The 21195-nt window shown below is 34.1% G+C and overlaps 2 protein-coding genes across 4 annotated transcripts in view; one reads left to right on the top strand and one right to left on the bottom strand.

The window, feature by feature from the left end:
• Nucleotides 1-21195, top strand: part of LOC133172291 (uncharacterized) — a 116259-nt gene that overhangs the window by 67241 nt on the left and 27823 nt on the right. The gene's annotated exons all lie outside the window — the stretch shown is intronic.
• LOC133172289 (ranBP-type and C3HC4-type zinc finger-containing protein 1-like) lies at nt 5936-20511 on the bottom strand. 3 transcript variants are annotated; one of them, XM_061307147.1, is made up of 13 exons: nt 20403-20511; nt 19841-20066; nt 18656-19403; nt 17948-18041; nt 16252-16450; nt 15979-16032; nt 12738-13018; nt 12054-12227; nt 8121-8302; nt 7691-7802; nt 7168-7446; nt 6631-6774; nt 5936-6029 (listed from the first exon to the last, which is right to left on the bottom strand). In XM_061307147.1, the coding sequence occupies exons 1-13, from the start codon at nt 20424-20426 to the stop codon at nt 5949-5951; spliced, it is 2598 nt and encodes an 865-aa protein (XP_061163131.1). In that variant the 5' UTR covers nt 20427-20511; the 3' UTR covers nt 5936-5948. The 3 variants fall into 3 exon arrangements, with proteins under 3 accessions (XP_061163131.1, XP_061163130.1, XP_061163132.1); XM_061307146.1 differs by lacking the exon at nt 20403-20511 and adding an exon at nt 20154-20383; XM_061307148.1 differs by lacking the exons at nt 5936-6029; nt 6631-6774; nt 7168-7446; ... (1 more) ...; nt 8121-8302; nt 20403-20511 and adding exons at nt 10848-11757; nt 20154-20379.

Here is a 21195-nt window from a genome sequence, read left to right as displayed (position 1 = left end):
TAGCTCAACTAGTATGTAAATAGTATAAGAGAAAAGCACTGCATTTCTTTTCTTTTTAGTTTCACATTTACAGAATTACATTTAAATGTACCTTGATGTTTTCTACACTTGTACAGACACAGACACATAAGACACACAGACACTGCAGACACATAAGGTTTTGTAGTCTGAGACCAGTAGACTTAACAATAACTGCAAGGACATATTGTATATGGAATGAGGCACATAGCAGTTACTTGATTAATCAATTCTTTATCAAAATAAATAGAGGGCAGTATCTGAACAATACAATGTAATTGATGAGGTACACACTGTACAGACAACATGATTTCAAATTGCAAATCTAGAACATCTAGAACATAAAGATTTTGACTTCAGCTTAAGAAGTTTCATGATCCCTGGCCTAAGCACTTTGGTTAAAGAAGAACAGAAATCAGTTCTCAATCAGTGTTGAAAAGTTTAAATATTTAAATATTTAAGTGGTTCCACCCTACCCCAGCAGGGCAGGGAAGGGGATCATGATTTGAACAAACTTGAATCTAAACTAACTGAAGATGCTTCCATATTAATCATTGCTAATCATTGCTTTAATAGATTTTTACTGATTTTCTCCTATATATTCTCCTATGTAGAAGTTTGATCTCCTATTGTGGCCCACCCTACCCCAAGGGGTCAAGATTTGAACAATTTTGAATATACACTACCTGAGGATGCTACCATATTAATATGGCTAATCATGGCTTTGCTGTTCTTGAGAAGAAGATTATTAAAGATTCTTCCTATATATTCCTATGTAAAACTTTGATAACCCATAGTGGCCCCATCCCACCCCTTTTGGGTCATGATTTGAACAAACTTGAATCTACACTACCTAAGGATGTTTCAATATAAATATGACCAATTATGGTTTTGCTATTCTTGAGAGGAAGATTTTTAAACATTTTTTCCTGTATATTCCTGTGTAATACTGTGATTGTCAAATGATTTTTTTCTATATATACATGCACCACTGTAAAACTTTGATCATCTAATGGGGCACCATCCTATCCAAAGGAGTCAAGATTTGAACAAACTTGAATCTACACTACTTGAGGTTGCTTCCATATAAATATGGGTATTTACGACTTTGCTGTCCTTGAAAAAAGATTTTTAAAGATTTTTTCCTATACATTCCTATGATAAATTTTAATTGCCTGTTGAGGTCAGGCCCTAGCCCAAAGGGTCATGATTTGAACAAATTTAATCTATTCTTTGTAATGAAGCTTCCATGTAAGTCTTTCTGGCCCAGTGGTTATTGAGAAGAAGATGTTTAAACAAGAGGCCCATGGGCCACATCGCTCACCTGAGTAACTTTGGCATGCTGTTCTTTACCAGATTTCCCCCCCCCTTGTAATATCTATTGTGGCCCCTCCCTACCCCGGGGGGTCCTGTTTGAACAATTTAGAATCTACACTACCAAAGGATGCTTCCACATACGTTTCAGCTTTTCTGGCCCAGTGGTTCTTGAGAAGAAGATTTTTAAAGATTTTTCCTATATATTTCAATGTAAAACTTGGATTCCCTATTGTGGCCCCGCCCTACCCCCGGGGGTCATGATTTTAACAATTTAGAATCTACACTACCCAAGGATGCTTCCACATAAATTTCAACTTTTCTGGCCCAGTGGTTCTTGAGAAGAAGATTTTTAAAGATTTTTCCTTTATATTTCAATGTAAAACTTGGATTCCCTATTGTGGCCCCGCCCTACCCCCTGGGGTCATGATTTTAACAATTTAGAATCTACACTATCCCAGGATGCTTCCATATAAGTTTCAGCTTTTCTGGCCCAGTGGTTCTTGAGAAGAATATTTTTAAAGATTTTTCCTATATATTTCAATGTAAAACTTGGATTCCCTATTGTGGCCCCGCCCTACCCCCGGGGGTCATGATTTTAACAATTTAGAATCTACACTACCCAAGGATGCTTCCACATAAATTTCAACTTTTCTGGCCCAGTGGTTCTTGAGAAGAAGATTTTTAAAGATTTTTCCTATATATTTCAATGTAAAACTTGGATTCCCTATTGTGGCCCCGCCCTACCCCCTGGGGTCATGATTTTAACAATTTAGAATCTACACTATCCCAGGATGCTTCCATATAAGTTTCAGCTTTTCTGGCCCAGTGGTTCTTGAGAAGAAGATTTTTAAAGATTTATTCCTCTATATGTCAATGTAAAACTTGGATTCCCTATTGTGGCCCCGCCCTACCCCCGGGGGTCATGATTTTAACAATTTAGAATCTACACTACCCCAGGATGCTTCCATATAAGTTTCAGCTTTACTGGCCCTGTGGTTCTTGAGAAGAAGATTTTTTAATGACCCCACCCTATTTTTGTCTTCTCTTGATTATCTCCCCTTGTGAGGGGACTTGGCCCTTCATTTTAACAATTTAAATTCCCCTTCACCCAAGGATGCTTTGTACCAAGTTTGGTCAAAATTGGCCCTGTGGTTCTTGAGAAGAAGTCAAAAATGTGAAAAGTTTACAGACGGACGGACAGACAGACGGACAGACAGACGGACAGACGGACGGACGACGGACAAAATGTGATCAGAAAAGCTCACTTGAGCCTTCGGCTCAGGTGAGCTAAAAATGCCATTAAATTTCACTAATTCTTAATAATCTCCCCTTGAAAGAGGGCATGGCCCTTCATCTGAACAGACATAAATTCCCTTCACCCAAGGATGCTTTGAGGCAAGTGTGGCTCTTGAGAAGAAGTCAAAAATGTGAAAAAATTACAGACAACACACAAAAGACGATAGACGGAAGCTCTTCGATCAGAAAAGCTCACCTGAGTCTTCGGCTAAGGTGAGTTAATAAAAAACTAAAACCATATATTACAACTTCAATAAAAATACATTGACATGGACATTGGCTATACAATGCATGATGCTGCCATATGATAATATGTATTGCTCTCTTTAACTATTGCCATTTTTTTTAAACATATTTTTAAGGAGGAATGCTACACCAAGATTTTATTTCAGGGATCTTTAAAACATTTCTTCTGAAATATGATTTCAACATGGAAAAATCGCTATTAGCTCTTCATTATTTTATTTAATTTTATTGTATTTTTTCTGAGTTCGAGAAAATGTGAAAAAAATGTTATATTTGCAAATATTAGAGTGAAGTTCAGTAGTGCACTGTGTGTAGTAATTTCATTACCTGTTTCTCATAAATTCTAAATATACCTTCATTTTACACATATTTTCACATTTTACACATATTACTTATTTGAAGATGCAGAAAATATTTATTTTAGCAAAGTTAATTCAAGCAAACAAGATGTGTTTGTGAAACACTGATGCCCCCATATGGCAGCTCATGGTGAAGGTTATAATTTTTCAAATGCAAGTCAAACTCCAAGGTCGAGCTTAAGGTCAAGAAATCAAAAATGTTGGTATCCAAAGAAAGGTCATAAGGAATACACCTGTGAAATATGAAAGCCCTTGCAATATATGTTCAAAAGTTATGGCCAATGTTAAAGTTTTTCAAAAGTAAGTCAAACTCCAAGGTCAAAAGGACAAAATTAATGGTGCCTAAGGGAAAGTCTTATCAAAAGGAATACACAAGTGAAATATGAAAGCATTCAAAGTTATGGCCAAGTTTACACTTTTCAAAAGTAGGTCAAACTCCAAGGTCAAAGAAAAAAGGTCAAAACTGTTGGTACCCAAGGGAAGGTCTTGTCACAAGAAATAACATGTGAAATATAGACTCTAGTACCATACTTCAAAAGTTATAGCCAAGGTTAAAGTTTTTCAAAGTAAGTCAAACTCCAAGGTCAAGGTTAAGGGCTAAAAAATGTTGGTACTCAAGGGAAGGTCTTGTCACAATGAATACACAAGTGAAATATGAAAATCCTAGAACCAACTTTTCAAAACTAAAGTTTTCAAAAGTAAGTCAAACTAAAATGTCAAGGTCAAAGGGTCAAATTGTTGGTACCCAAGGGAAGGTCTCGTCACAATGAATACACTTGTGAAATATAAGAGCCCTAGCATTAATTTATCAAAAGTTATGGTCAATGTTAACATTTTTCAAAAGTAGGTCAAACTCAAAGGTCAAGGGTCAAAATTGTTCATACCCAATGGAGGGTCTTGTCACAAAAATACACATGTATAATATGAAAGCCCTAGCACTAACTGTTGAAAAGGTATGGCTAAAGTTAAAGTTTGGTAAAATTTAGAACAGTGGGTCAAACTCCAAGGTCAAGAGGTCAAATATGTTGGTACCCAAAGAAAGGTCTTGTCACAAGAAAAAAAAACCCTAGTAATCTTCTGAAATTGTTTCACATTTCCATTTTCTATAATTGTGGTAATGGGATCAATTTAATGTTAATCTAGGATTGTCCAAATTTGAAAAATAGCAATTTTCCCTAGGAATTTTGTTTCAATTTCTTTACAAAATATATTTGCCTGATATTTCTTTTCTATATTTTCTTTTATTTCTAGGAGACTTTTTCCATAGATTAAAAAAATATTAACAAATAATTTTTTTTGTAAGTACAATCATAAATTATTTTTCAGCAAAAAAGAGCTAGGTTCACTTTATGCATAAAATGGCCCTGTTGATATACCAATTTATTGACTAACACCTTATGTTCCATTTTAAACATCAAGATAAAGTAGAGACTTAGTGCTTTCATTTCCTATTAATATGTTTCTCCTTAAAGTCCAGGTCTTGGAAAACAAGCTTTATGGAATTGCAATGTTCTTGATTTTAAGGAAAACAGGTATATTTAAGTACTTTCAGACAAGAAAAATAATATGAGCGCACCCTCTGATCTAAAAAATAAACCATATTTTGTAATCCTCAGAAACGGTTCTATCAGTAAATAATTGCATATTTTAGATCAGAGACTGCGCTCTACATTAAATATCGTAAAATAGCTTTAAAAATATGCTGTTTTTGTAGAATTGTACAGGATATGAGGAAAATGACGCATTTCATGACGTCATAATGCATGACTAGCCAGAAAATTACGTCATTTTTGGTAGATTTGCAATCGCCAAAAGTCTGAATGAAATTTAATGCATTGTCGAATAAAACTAAGCAGTTTCAGTTTTTCAGAAATTCACAGGGCCAAAAAAGGCTCTAAGTGAACCTTGTTCTTTACAAAAGTCTATCTGACTCTTTTTGACATGTTTTATTAGATATTTATATTATGCTTTTTTAATATGGCAAATTAAAAAAAAAACTCTAAAGGATCTCAAATAAAACAATTTTTAAATTTAGCTGGAAAAATAGAGAAAAAAAATCATGTGAAATAATCAAAAAACTTATATTGGTCTTTCATTGCTGAAATCATATAAGATACATTAGAGAACAAAAACTGATGTAGCATTCCTCCTTAAAAGAGGATTAATATACACATGTACATGGTTTCATTTAAGAAATAACAAAGTTGTCATTTTGAATATCTCTTAAAATTAAACTGCTGTTACACTTTTGTTTGTATAATTTGCATAACAAATAAAAATTCATATTGGTAATTCACTGCCTTTAAAAATAAGGCTAAATCCATATTTTTAACAAATTAATAAATTCTATAACTGACTGTTGATATGGATGAATGCACTGTCAAAATAACAACACAACATTTTTGTAACAATATTTTGATTTTTGTCAAAAGGCAATTTATACACATACACGTAAAAGATTTCAGTGGGCTTAAAAAATGGTTGTCAGCTATGGACCATGAATTTTTTAAAGAAAATCTGTTCTATAAACTTAGCAAGTGTTTACAGCTATGAGCACTGTGCATAGCTTGTATTGGAAACTAGATAGCCTTAAAACTCAGGCTCCACATTTAATCACATTTGTTGCACATCTGCAGCAGCTGAATCACTGTTGCTAAGTAGCAATTATTGCAATTCTAATGGCATGGTTTCTTTTCCATTAATTACTTTTGCCTAATGACAATTGTTACAGTTCTCATGGCACGGTTTCCCTTCCACTCGACACCTACATCCACCACTGATGTCCCCCACACCCTACAGTAAACAGTTCATTTTTCAACACTTTTTACCTTTAATAAATATTAAGGCCAAATAAAAAAATATGTGTGGTTCCGGTTACCCGACCTTCCCTAGTTTATACCCCCGACCCTAAACTTTTTTTTTGGCAATTTTCATATTTTTTCCGGAATTTTCCCCGATTTCCATCAATGGCAGTTTCAGCAATGACGGTCTCCTTGCAAAACATAGTTTAATAGTGTTAAATCCAAAGCAAACTAGCATGTAGGTGTCCCCTACCAATATTGACTAGTATATTATCACACCACATCTAAATGCCATTTGCAAAGCAGTGATAGGTATTATTTCTAAAGAAAAAAATTAAGAAAATCATTTTGTTAAAAAAAAAAAAAAAAAAAAAAAAAAAAAAAAATCCCTACCTACCTACCCTAATTTTTATGGAGGTGTAACCGGAACCAGACATATTTTTTTGTTTGGCCTAAGGATTTTTTGTCTTCAATATTTTGCAACTAATTCATACCTTTTAATACTAGTATTTTATTACATGTACCAGAGAAATTTGCACCTTAAACTTCAATGAAGAATTTAAATAAATGCTACAAAAAGAGAGGATTCCTACCAGAGGTCCCCATCTTGGCCCCTTTGTGACCCAGCAGATTTCAGTTTTACAGATGGAACACTTAATCCAATCACATCCGTCCTTCTTCTGTACCACCACTTCACATTTAGGGCACTTCATGGCATCTCCTTTCTTCAGCAAATCCTACAACAGAATCATGGTCCTGTGAAATCATTAATTTTAGTGGGGATTTATTTTTGTTGTTTTTGTGGCATGAAGAGACCCACGAATTCCACAACCATGTAAAATTTCAAAATAAATAACAACTTAGCACTTTTTCATCCACAAAATCAAATCCCCAGAAATCAATATTTTTTCCTCAAACCATGAAAATTTGACCCCACAAGAATATATGATTTTACAGTAAACTAGCCATTTTTTTAAATGGCCCAGAAAAATACATAATATTTTTTGAATTTTATATATATGATGCGAGTGTTATAACTCTGTTTTATTTCTAAGACATGGGGTGTTTAATGCATAACTCATCAGGAAATGACAAATATACAAAGAAGATAAATTGCTGGCAGGCATTACCTTGAGCATTTTATTGGTTTGCTTGGCTGCCTTGTCATTGGAGGAGCGGATTCTCAGGTCCTCCTGATACTCTTTACAGTTCATGCCCTCATGTATTGCCTTACAGGTTAGACAGTTCTCCTTGTTACAAACTGGACACTTGAAGAAGTTGACCAGGTCCTCATAGATACACCAGCCATGACAGTCGTTTGTTTTACAGTGGAAACTGTTTTGCTCCTGACTCTCGGCCGTCACCAGACTCCGCTGAAGGTGCTTCTCATACACGCTGACCTCCACCAACTGTCAAGGTCAAACAAACAAAAATATTCCTGTTCTTAGTGTCGTCAAATAGAAATACGTACAATGTAATTTCCAATTTTTCATTTAGCCCTATGCTTCTCATCAAAATGCTAAAGCTTTTTACTTATTTATACTTTCCTTTTGTAGAAGATCTATAAACCAAAGCATTTAGTGATTTTCTAATTAGCTATACAGGTACATGTACATGTATATATAGAATGTGACTTTTGTAACAGATACTGACTGCTTTAATTTCTCTGTCCTGAAGGGAGGCGTTACAAGCGTAGTGATCATCCTGATACGGACAGCGAAGATCTGCCTCCTCACTGTGGACCACTGCCCCCTGTAGGCAGTCCCTGTATCACCAAATATAGAAACACATTAAAATATGGTCAAAGATAGTACCATGTATATACAGTGAAACTTGTCTTATCTGGATGTTGTGTAATCCGAAATCGTGTCTAATACGGTGTAAACTTTAAGTCCCTTGCTGTAAATTCAATTGTTTTAAATGTTGTCTAATCCAAGATGTTGCCTTATCCAGCCAATTTCTTTGGAACCAGTGGTGTCCGGATTAGACAAGTTTTACTGTACAACACTTTATTCCTCAGTTAATGGAGATATTGTGGTACTTACTTGAGTAATTCTCAGACACAATGTGAGGAGTATTTTACCTGCAGAATGAGTGAAGACACTCCCTGAGAACGACCCCATTTCCAGGTGAGATGTCATCAAAACAGATGGGGCACTGGAAGGACTGAGAATTACCAATTAAACTGCTGTCTTCAGCTTTCATTAAAATCTCAAAATTCTCCTGTCTGAGCCTCCTCTCCTGGTCCTCCCGCTCTTGTTCCAGCTAAATAGAGACATTACATACAAGTTCAGTGTACAGTACAACTCGGTTATAAGGAAGTCATTTAGTCAGTAATTCAATTATAAGGAAGTCATTTAGTCAGTTAATTCAGTTATAAGGAAGTCATTTAGTCAGTAATTCAATTATAAGGAAGTCATTTAGTCAGTTAATTCTGTTATAAGGCAATCATTTAGTCAGTAATTCAGTTATAAGGAAGTCATTTAGTCAGTTAATTCGGTTATAAGGCGTCATTTAGTCAGTAATTCGGTTATAAGGAAGTCATTTAGTCAGTTAATTCTGCTATAAGGCAGTCATTTAGTCAGTTAATCTGTTATAAGGCAGTCATTTAGTCAGTAATTCAGTTACCGTATATACTCGCTTCTAAGTCGGATTTTTAGGAGTTAAACTTTGGTCCAAAAACCCCTCTCCGACTTATAGGCGAGTTATAAAAATACTGGTATTATATCGGGTCAATCCCCTTAATGTAAGCTTAAAAAATACAACTGACTTATAGGCAGACCGACCTATAGGCGGACCAACCTATAGGCGAGTATATACGGTATAAGGAAGTCATTTAGTCAGTAATTCTTTTATAAGGAAGTCATTTAGTCAGTAATTCTGTTATAAGGAAGTCATTTAATCAGAAATTCAGTTATAAGGAAGTCAGTGGGACTTCAAATTTTACTTCCTTATGATAGAGATTCCCTAAATCCGTATCAGGAATACACTAGTAGTGAAAAGTCCCCTAAGAAATTCATTAAAAATTCCTTACAACCCAAGATTTTTTTCGAACCAAGTTTTACTGTAAATGATCGGAAGACCAAGCTTTACATATTCTTGAACAAATTACTGGATATTAATGATCACATTTTAAAAATTATTTTGCAAAATAAAACCCCACATGAGATATTCTTTAGATTGCTTAGAATTATTACAAACTATATTGTACACAATCTTTGTTTTCTTTATTTCACAAAAATAATCCAGGAGTAAGACATGGTACACAAAAACTCCCAATTTAGGCTATGTACAGGATAAGACCTTTGTTTTAAATAAACAAACATTTTCATCATGAACTCCCTGGGCATCATGAAATGCTCATTTTCTAGGAATTAACCTCATGCAGGATTCATCACAAAAATAAAGATATATGTAAGCTTTACAACCATGCATTTAACATTCTCACTTGTCATTTCCAAATGAAAAAATCTCTGCATTCTGTTTTTGGGTCACCTGAGTCACTAAGTTGACCTATTGCTATCTGATTTTGTCCATCATCATTCGTCATGCAAATTTTCTTCTCCCCTTGTGTATATTGTGCAGACAAACTAAGTTCATAGTTATGATGAGCAAGGGTGCATCTACTCAAATTGTAAAATTTTTGGCCCCCAGGTTAGGTTTCTGGTGTTAGGGTGCGGCTCTATTGATCATTTTGTGAACATGGATTGTTTTGCTCCTGGGTACTAAGCAGACAAACATAAAGTATGGTAATGACGGGGCCTCTTCCAAAATTGTGAATTTCATGGCCCCAGGGTCAGGGGTTCTGGTGTTAGGGCGGGGCTCTATTGATTATATAGTGAAAATGCATTTATTCTTTGAAAATCTTCTCTGCTCCCGGGTATTACTTAAACAAACTAAGTGCATGGTTATGATGCACAAGGATGCCTTTTACAGAATTGTGAATTTCATGGCCCCTGGTCAGGGGTTCTGGTGTTAGGTTTGAGCTCTATTGATCATATAGTGGAAATGCATTTATATTTTGAAAATCTTTTCTGCTTCTGGGTAATGGCCAGGCAAACCAGGTACAAACATGTAGTTGTAATGAACAAGGGTGTTTTTACCAGATTTGTTAAAGCAATATGAGCTGCAACTTTGATGTCGGAAATTTTTTGTTGCAAAATTGTACTTACCAGTAATTTTTTCAATGACAGAAAAAAAGAATGTTTATAAACTTCCATTGTTCATATTTATGATGGAAGAACTATCTATAGGCTTTGACTGAAGCAAAATTACATTATTGTTGTCCTGTACGATATTGATTTTTTATATAATACTATATATTCCATTGTACAGAAATCTTTCTTCTGAAACAATTTAACACTTTATTTTAGTCCAATTGATCATGAAAGTTTAAGTCACATACAGATTTATCATAACAGCACATTTCAACAGAAAACAAAATTTTAAAAAAATGCATCTCATATTGCTTTTAGTTCATTGTCCCTGGGTCAGGGGTTCTGATGCTAGGGCAGGATATATCCAATGCTCATCTTCATCACAAAAATATCCCTAATCTCCCTTTGATATGAAGAATACAACTAGTTCTTCTGTTTTCAGTATGTGGATCCAATATACAGAATGGTACTCTTCTTTTACAAGTAACATTCAGCCAAATCAATATGTCTGTCTTTTACAATCAATGGAAATATTGAATAACAGTTACTTTTTGAAATCCCACTCTTTCTGAATAGGTGGCAAACCATACATGGGTTAAAATTCCCACAAGTATATTCTCTGTTATTTTCAGAGAATAAAATTTACAAAGAAAAAAAATAGATTTTTTAATGTTGCACTGTAGATCTTTGCTATGACAGAAAACATTTTTTGAAGATACCAGTACATTACTGTTATGTATTCATAAAATATAGAACATACATGAAAATTCTGTATAATGTGTAATTTTATGTTAGGGTAGTGATTTCATTCAATCTGCAATTCAAATGATATACCGGTAGTATTGAAATATTAATTTTTTTTTATTTCTTCTTCTTATTTTTTTTAACAAAACTTGACTTGCAATTGGGCACTTGCAAAAATTACCTTCTTATACATTAACTACAAAACTACAATAACAAATCTAACACTAGACTATCAACATCAACCAAAAAAATATGTATAGAAATGATACATCATGTATAGAAATGATACATCACCAAGTGTAAAAATCCATATACAGTGTAATATTTTCTTTGGAAGGCAATAATATAATGCATATTCAGTAAGCTTTCATGCCTACTAAAAAATATGACCTCTGCTTGCAATAAAAACACAGAAAATATCTCGGAATTTCGGCAAATCAGAGTTTGATTTAAAATTGGCAGTATCATTGCAAAAAATAAAAACATAAGGCCAAAAAAAAAATCATATATCCCCCATCATCCTAGATATTTGTCTTATATATGTTCTTCATTCCAGTCTATATGTCTATTGTCCAGAGGAAATTGTAAATTGTCCATTGATCCTCTATGGACATTTCCCAGTTCCATCATATAAGGGTCAGGGGGTGGCCCGTGGGGTGGGGTGAGGGCATTCTCTGTCGGGGATCTAATTCTGGCAGCCCTGTTTAAATTATCATTCAATTCCAAGATGGCTGCCAGGTCCTGATCCTCAAGGTCACCATAATACTCCTCGTCAGTATTTTCTCTTGGACCCCTCTCCTGACCTCTGTTCACGCTGGCCTGGAAAAGTGTCAAAGAGAAAAGCCTGAACAAGGTGTATGATAACTACATGATACAGAAATGGCACAGAAAATCTGTGTTTTATACAACACCAATTCCTTAAATAAGCATATACTTCTGTGCAATAAAAAAGATACTTTTATGCATTTTCTGCAAGTAAACCTCAAGCTTAAGACTTTGTCACCTAATTAAAATTATCCCCCACAGAATATTTTTTGAGTCAAGTTCCTGAAATTAAGGAATTCATGAATTTTGCTACCCAGTACATAATTAAAACCTTTCTCTTAAAGACCTACCCTTTGAGTCTGTTCCTCTTGCTCACGCTCCCTCTGGATCCTCTCCTCTTCTTCTTTGGTCATTCTATATCCTTCAGGAACTTGATAGTCCAGTGGTCTGTTTGTAGCACAAATCTCACAACCTGGTCGTGTTGGCTGGTTAATGTAAGTACAGGCAGGGCAAACCCAGCCAGCCTAATTCAGAAAGCAAGAAATAGGGGACATGACAAATAGATATGTGCACATAACATTCAAAGCAGTCAAGGAATCCTTAATTCTTAAAAGTTTTCAACTTCATAAACACACAAGCTATCTGGTTCATTATAAATTTGCACTAGATACTGTAAACAGTCTTTATTATCCCCTAGCAATGAAGTTGGCAGGAATATAGAAATGCACTTGTGTGAATGTGGGTGAATATGTACATAATAATTTATATAGGGATTGATATGTGTTTTTGCGTGGGAATGCTCATGTTGTGGTGCCCTTTTTTAATGTAGTTTAACTTTCACTGTAAATGACACTGCTATATAATCGGTCCTATGGAAAAAAAATGTCTGACTCAAAATGGAGCTTAAAAGATTTTCCAAACAAAATGCAAGAATAATCTTGAGCATAACCATGGATTATACAGTACTTTTTAAAAACATGGCAAACATAAACAATACAAACATTAGGAAATGTCTCTGCTAATACTGGAAGTACCTGAATTTTGGTCTCCTGTTTGTTCTGAGGTTGGGGGATATCTCTGAGGACAGCGGTCGGGGGAATCACTTCAAACCCTTCCACTGACCCCTCTCTGATGACCTGTGGAGGAGCCTTTGGTTTATTCTGACCATCCCTGGACTTCTGTTGCTGTATCTGACCTTGTTGGCAAGGGTTTGGGGTTAAGCCTCCCCCTGTAGAACTGCTGCTGTAGGGCTCAGATCTCTGTCGGGCACTGAGAGGGGTCTGGGGAGTCACAGGAGTACCCATTGGAATGTAAGCTGCACATAAAATGAATTTTTCATAACTGTTGTCTTTACATTGGGGGTTAGGACTCTTCGATTTGGTTTTTAAGCAATAAGGGCAAACACACAGATAGCTAGAGTCATACAGGGTTCCATTGTAATATGATGTATCAATAAATCTAGACCTTTATACATGTATCCTGTACATTTCATAAGTGGTATTAAAATCTCTTGGGGTCTATTTTAATTCAGTAGTGATTAAGAAGGCTGCATGTTGAAGTATGCTCATTTTTTTTGTACCAAATAAAAGTGTGATGCTGTAAAAATGTACCATTTTGAAATTACACTCATTTTTTGTACCATATAAAACGTGCAAAATTATGATGCTTTAAAATACTATTTTGACCTTAAGGATACACCAAAGACTTTCTTCAAGATTTTCAACAATTTTGAGATTTTTGGCTAAGAAAAAGAAGTTAATCACTGCTTTATAATGCATGTAAAATTCTTGGTAATTATGAAATGGTTTTCTAATTATTTAACAATAATGAAACATAAACACTACCACATGTGAATGTTCCCTTATTGAAGCTTCTGATTTGATCTGTGACTGTCTGCTCATGAGAGATGCAATAAATTACTGTGACCACTTGGGGAATTCTTCCCTAGCCACACAGCAGTTATCAGTAATTAAACTACAGGGACTCTAGATTTCAAGAGAAAGAGATCTAACAGATCACTGATGACCATAAAATAGGAGGTGGAGCTTAGCTCTTGCCATTTTGCCGGGAAATCTTTCTGATTCAGAATTGAACCTATTTTACTTAATTAAAAGCATCTAAATACAGAAAAGAACCTCCATTCTTGTCAAATATGCATAGGAAATATGGCTAAGTGACAGGTATCCAAAGCTGAATCTCCAAGGTGTCATATATTCCTAGCTTTGGCAGATTTTGTTGTGTAATGGGTTTTTGCCCTCTACTGTAATGTAAGATCAGACAAGTTTGTGGTATAATTTCAAAGGATTCAGCTCCCTTATTTATTGACCAATTCCTCTGAAAATTGGATGGGTTGCTTCTCAAATGTGTGTTCACAAAACCGTATCTCAGATTTTTGATATCTAGCTTAGTTTTGGAATTATTGAGGGAAATGTTAAATTAGGCTAATAAATTTGTACCATTGAAGTGCAAATGGCTGTATCTTTTTAATTAAAAGATCTATCAAAAATCTGAGATACAGTTTTTAAGTTCAATCTTTAATCTACCTTGAGGCAAAATGATAACTTTAAGGGGTTAAACACCTTGATTTATAAAATATTTATGCACTAAAATTTACATTAATATTTAAATAATTTTTAAATAAGTTATTGATTAAAGTATAAATTAGGATAATTAAATAGTAAATTTAACAAGCTTTCAAATGATATATACTTTTATTATGTTATCAATAATAATGAAAGAATTACATGTAAATTAAATTCTGGCATTCGGAAACCTTTGGTGTATCCTTAACCTTTGAATGAATTACCTCAAAAGCTGTTGGTGTCTTAATTTCCTCTAACAATTATTCACCTAGTTGTAGGGGAAATGTTCTTTTTTTTTTTTTAATATATACCTGAGTAACTGGTACTGCATCATTTAAATACTGTAAATAATTTTCATGGTTTGAGAAAAAAAAATATGGTTTGAGAGGATTTGATTTTTTGGTTGAAGAAGTGTTGATTGTCACACATTTGAAACTTTACATTTCGTGGGGGACACAAATTCTTGGGTCTCTTAATACCACAAAAACAACGAAAATTACCCTCAATGAAAATTAGTGATTTCACAGCAAGTAACATCCATATCAATAGTCTTAACCCTTACACCTTGATCTTTACTCAAAAAAGTCTTCTTCCTAACAAATCTTATCTGTGTAGAAAGATAAAATAACATTGTATCCAAAAAAAAAAATTAATAGCCAAAATAATGTATCACAATGGTCCTTTATACAACATTGACCTCTGACTTTTGGTATTTAGCCAATAATTTTACAAACTAAAGGTATTACTAAGTATTCTCCACTACAAAGTAAATATGAAGTTTACAACTTGTTCTCATTAATGCTTCAGAATTTGTCATATCAATTATCTCTCTGTTTGAGTGACCAACTGACCCCCAAATCAGTAGATATCCTCATTTATTCATTCTCTACCTACATACTACAAATGAATTCTGTAGATTACAAAAATGCTTCAGTTATTGCATCATAATGGTCATATAAATAATTGAAAGCTTTTACCATGACCTTTGAACAAGTGACCTTAAAAAATGTATGGGTATCTTTTTTTCATCTATGTAATAAAATGAAGCCTGTATGTTGAAAGTTGTCATGTCACTTAAAGTGTTGATAGATAGACTGGTGAATACTATAGGGCACCTGCATCATGATGTGGGGCCCTAAATAAATCAATTTATTACATTTAAGTAGTGATATACTGTAATTAATCCACTGAATAAAAGTGATATGTTTCTCCGTGAAAAATATCAACAGTAACATTTTTCACTTTCAAAAACATCAAACTCTTGATTTTCAAGCCCTTCATTAAGATTGTTATCAAGAAAATACTCCCTGTTCTACGACAGCATGAGTTAATAAACCATCCTGACATGGTCTAAAACTGTCAAAGTTTCTCCAAATTGTTGTTAATATCCATATTAGTTTTACAATTTTCAATCTCACAATCGCTTAGCTATGTTGTCTCACAACCGCTCAACTTTGACATCCCAGTCCATGACACTGGGTAACCATAAGACAGAGAGAAAAGGAAAGTCAAAGAAAATGTAATAAAAAGAAAATATTCAATGTTTTTTCAGTTGGATATGGAATTTACTTCATTCGTGAAACAGAATTCTTTCGCACTCATGAAAACATCAAAAAGTCCTGTCCACTCATAAAAAAAAAAACAAAATTCATATCTAAGGATTAAACATTGAATATCCTCTGTATATTCTTACGTCCACTCTCAGCAAAGTTTGTGGGTCCCTGCTTTTGATACTGAACACTTGGAGCTGCAAAATGAAAAATACCAAAACCTTCAAGCCTTCAAAAATACATTTGTGTTCCAAGCATTGAAAATTTTCCAAAGAAATCAGAAGCACTAAGATAATCCTTTAATTAAATAATTACAAAATATACAATGCATAATAAACTATAGCTCTTTAAAGTAATCACACATAATTTTAAAGCACATCTATGTACCCCTGATTCTGTACTAAAACACGACTCACGCTGGTTATGAAGCATTTTTTGCCTGTCCTCCATGAACTTCTCCTTGGTCAGTCCAACAGATTTCGGTGAGATAAGGTATAAATAAACCGCCTGACCTTGGCTTACTCGAGCCTTCTGGAGTGTTTCAGTGTCCGGGGGAATACGCTTCCCTATGATCCATTTTTGGACCTCCATTGGAAAACTGTGCTTCAAACACATCTGTTCAAAGAGGGAAATTTTACTTTAATTTCAAGCTAGCTTACAGCTGTGAATTTGCATGTTCCTTAAATCTTAAATCTAAACAAAAAACTAGAAATATGTCCATAGGACATGAATGTCCCACCCAGAGTTCATTAATAATGCAACATGAAAATTTGTGTTAGTGTATGAAGTTTCATGAAAACATCTTGAATAGTTTCTTTAAAACTAAGTTTTATACACAATAAATAGTAAAGTCAAAGGTCACTGGGAGGTCAAGGTAAAAAAAAAAATTGGACACAGTTGTTAAATTCTCACCAAATAATGTATCAGTTCATAAGCTTACATAGAAAAAATCTTGAATAGTTTCTTTCAACTGAGCTACACACAAATTTAAGAAAACTGAGGTCAAGGTCAAAGTAAAGGTCAAGGTAAAAAATACTGATGCAATTAAATAGCCCTCATCAATATATGATATACAATGCATAAGCAAATGATAATAATATCTTAAATAGTTTCTTTGAAATTAAGCTATACAAAAATTTGAAGTCAAGGTAAAGAATGTTGATGCTATGAATAGCTTTCATCAATATGTATAAGCATATAAAGATTGATAAAAGTGTATTGAATAGTTTCTTTGAAATTTAGCTGAACACAAATTTGAAGTCAAGGTCAAAATGTTGCTGCAGTTGAATAGCTCGCACCAATATGTATCAACATATTAGATTTGATTAAAATATCTTCATCAGATTCTTTGAAACTGAGCTAAACACTATTTTGAGAAAAGTGAGGTCAAGGTCAAGAAATGTTGATGCAGTTAAACAGCTCTCATCAACATGCATAAGGATATAAGGTTTGATAAAAATATCTTAAGTTTCTTTGAAATCGAGATAATCACTAATTTAAGAAAGTACGGTCGAGGTCAAAGGAAAGGTTAAGGTGAAAAATTTTGATGCAATTGAATAGTTCTCATTAATATGTATCAGCATGCATAGTTTGATTAAAATATTTTGAATAATTTTTTGAAACTTAGCTGAACATAAATTTAGGAAAAGTGAAGTCAAGGTCAAAGGAAAGGTCAAAGTAAAAAAAGGTTGATAAAGTTGAATAGTTCTCATCAGTATGTATCAGCATATAAGGTTTGATAAAAATATCTTGAAAACTTTCTTTGAAACTGAGCTAACACTAATTTAAGAAAAGTGAGGTCAAGGTAAAAAAATTTTGATGCAGTTGAATAGCTTCCATCAATGTGTCAGCATATGAAGTTTGATTTTAAAAAATCTTGAATAGTTTCTTTGAAACTGAGCTAAATGCAAAATGTGACAGAAGGACAGAAGGCCAGAAAGACGGATGATGGAAGGACGGAAGATGGACATGACAAACACTATATGCCTTGGCCATATTCATGGAGGAGTCATAAAAAAATGCTAAAGACAATGACTTTTTTTTAGTGTACCTATACATTTTTTAAACTGTTTTATAGATTAAGAACAGTATGTGAGTACTTGTATTACCAACCCTTAGTTTGAGATCCTTGACTGTGTCGGAGGGTTTGACATTCAGAGTAATACACCCTCCAGAAGCTTCCCTGTCCTCTACATACACTTTAATACTGTAAAATGTAAAGTAAGCATACATCTCAATCAAAAAAAAGAGTACCAAAATTATACACCTATTTACTGTCTTTTGGACAATAGCAAGTTTATTGTCCCCCAAGAAAGCAACTTTTTCTTGGGGCGCAACTTTGTTTTCAAATCTTAATTAAGGTGATTTGAATTTATTTAGGTGAACATATACATAAAAATGGAGATCGTTGTGTGGGTGTCATTTATCAGGAAAAGGAAGTACACCTGAATGTGAGCAGGAAGGAGTTTTGCAAACATGATGATTTCAATGTCTAAAGCAATTAAACGCCAAAAATTATACAGAAATGAAAATATTTCATAATATACCGATAGACTAAATAATATTTGCATGAATTAATTACATTTATATGCCATTTTTTTTAAACACGTCACCTGAATACAAAATTTCCTTCTTTCATAGCTGTACACAAATACTATCTGCATGCATGCATTTTCCCCCTTCTTAACAGACTGGTTCTTGCTCCTTCACTTTTGCATGCCTCATGTTATTACTTTTAAGGAGTTTAAAGTTCATCTTATGCTACATCATTTATATCATTATTGGTTATCACAGTGTGAGTCAATAAATCTGCCTAGTTACCTGAATTCTTTGTCTTTAGGGTTCTTCAGGCTACTGCTATCTAATGTAATGGTCACCTTGGCAGCACTGACTGCTAAACTCCCAGCATGCTTTGCTGCGGCTTCTTTATCATTTGAATTAATGGCTGCCTGCAGCATCTCTACCAGTCTCTGAATGGCTTTTTCTTGGTCCATCATATCTTCATAATCACCGCTATCACTTTCATAAAAACTGGAATCTCTTTCTATCTCTGCCTTTAGAGATTGAGGAGAAAGCACATGTTGAGGCTGAAAAACACTCAAGTATTTGGCAGCTTCAATGCTGTATGGTTTTATTGTTAGTTCTAAATCATTGCTCTTTGATTCTGATTTATTTGCTTGCACAACATCGCCAAATAATTTTGATTTAGTGTCAATCAATTTAAAATTGGCAGGAGAAAATGGAGGTTCAAACACATCTGATTCTGATTCACTTCTTTTTACAGGACGAGAGACTAGATTTTCTTGAGTATTTACAGTTGGAATGTTAGAACTATCCTTCTCTGGGATTTCCCCCTGGGACTGTGTTCTTTGAAGACTTTTATCTTCCTTGTTCTTCTGGTATAAATCACTGTCAGTATGTTTTATAAATATATCTCCTACACCTCTTTCCTCAGACTTTAATGCCTCTGTGTCTTGTCTCTTTTCTTGTGGTGATTCACTTTTATTAGACTCTAGCTCAGATTTATTGCTTGCAGTCCTCTTAGACTGAAATGCAACAAGTTCATACACTACAAAAGAAAAAAAAATCTTAATTTCTGTTTAACTTCAGGGTACTTAAAATTATGGAATCTCTAATAAATCACCATACTTCATTCAATATGTTATTTACAGACCTTTTGAATGCACTAAACTTTACTGAACAAGTAGTTGTAAGCCAAGGACTATATAATAATGGAATTTATTACACATATCCTTCTGTTTGTCAAATTACAAAAAGGTGGTCTTTATTTTGTTACTTAACTTTACCTGTAGCATGCTCTGCTACTCAAGCAATCCAACTTACCTTTGAAAAATCTAGAACTATTTTTTTACTTACATGTAACTCTAGATCTGACAAAATCTAACTTTCTAATTGAAGAGTTAATTTGTAAATAAATATTTTAGTGTATTTAGAACATGATGTAACTGATTTAAGGAAGAATGTCCCTGTGTTTGTGATACACACCTTGATAAAGATTTTCCTTGGTTCTGAGACACTCTTTGAGGAAGGTGACCCGTTCCTTTAGAAGAGAGGAGAACTCCTTCCAATGTTTGTCATCCTGGCACAACTTAATTGTTGTATTGTGATTCCGATTACCAAGGTGACTCCAAAACTCAAACCACGAGTCACTTTTCACAAACACCCTTAGAGTATCTTTAGTGATGTTGTTCAATGTGATAGACAGTTTAATCTGAAAAATACAATTGTTCCTGGTGAAAATTTTTGCTTAAAATAAACATTGCAAAAAATTTTTAATAGCACTTATTTTGGGGGGTACCGATTGCTCAGAACTATAAAAGTCCATGGCCAGAGATTTTCTCTTGGAATCTTGTGGAGATGTCAGCAGGTACAAGTCACATAGACCCCCATGTGGGTGGAGAAGCTGATCCCTCTTTCTAACCCTCTCCAGAGTTCCGTGCCCCATCTGATTCACCTCTGGGAGGGGAACATAAATCTCACAGGTAGTCACACAAAGAATCTCTCTACCACTTAACTGTCCATGGCTCAGGTGAGTTTGTGTATCCACCTGTCCAGTGGGTGATTGCTCCATGATATGCGTATTTCTAAATCAAGACATATCTCTTGAGTAGTCACACTACCTATTTATGTGTTTAGTAAAACAAGTGCTGGATTTCCATTTAAAGCCAAGGAATAGCTCAATCAAAATCACCCCATCATTCTGTCCTTTAAAAACTCCTAACATCATATAGCATCAAAAAGTAAACAACATTTTAACTTCCTGGATTAAAAATAGCTAACACTTAATTTAAATATATACTGTATATTTATATATATATCTGATCGAAAAATTCCGTCCTGACATAAAAAGAACATGATAAGACTTGGACATCAAATTTTATTATACAAAAAATTTCATATGTGGTCTAGATTCATTTTACAACACCTGGCAAGAGATCAAAGTATACATTATTTATACTCCTTTCTTGCAATAATTTTTTCATCTGAAAGAGCAGAAACTTTACCCTAAAGATTTTAACAGCTCAGCAAAAGAGCAAGAAATACAATAGATTTTAATCAACAAAAGCTAAAAAAAAAAATACAAAACCCCCAGTACCTGAAATTGGTCTGGTCTTATTTCTGACTAATTCACACCCAGCATGTTTGAAAATATATACAAGATACTTCAATGTACAATTTCCACTTGAATTCCTTGCTTACAAACTCATTTCAGTATGTGCAACCTCTACGAAGAAAATGAACGGAAACTGTTGGTAAACCGACATACAGACAGACAGACATTTTTCTAAGTCCAAGGGGCATAACTCTGTCAAAAATTGCTCGATCGTACTCAAAACAGA

This window comes from Saccostrea echinata, unplaced genomic scaffold (genome assembly GCF_033153115.1).
Source record: "Saccostrea echinata isolate AGI-Se365-2 ecotype Australia unplaced genomic scaffold, CSIRO_AGI_Sech_v1 ptg000054l, whole genome shotgun sequence".
In the NCBI taxonomy this organism is placed as follows: Eukaryota; Metazoa; Mollusca; class Bivalvia; order Ostreida; family Ostreidae; genus Saccostrea; species Saccostrea echinata.
Note: the sequence above shows the minus strand (reverse complement) of the source record. Positions and strands in the feature narration are given on the sequence as shown.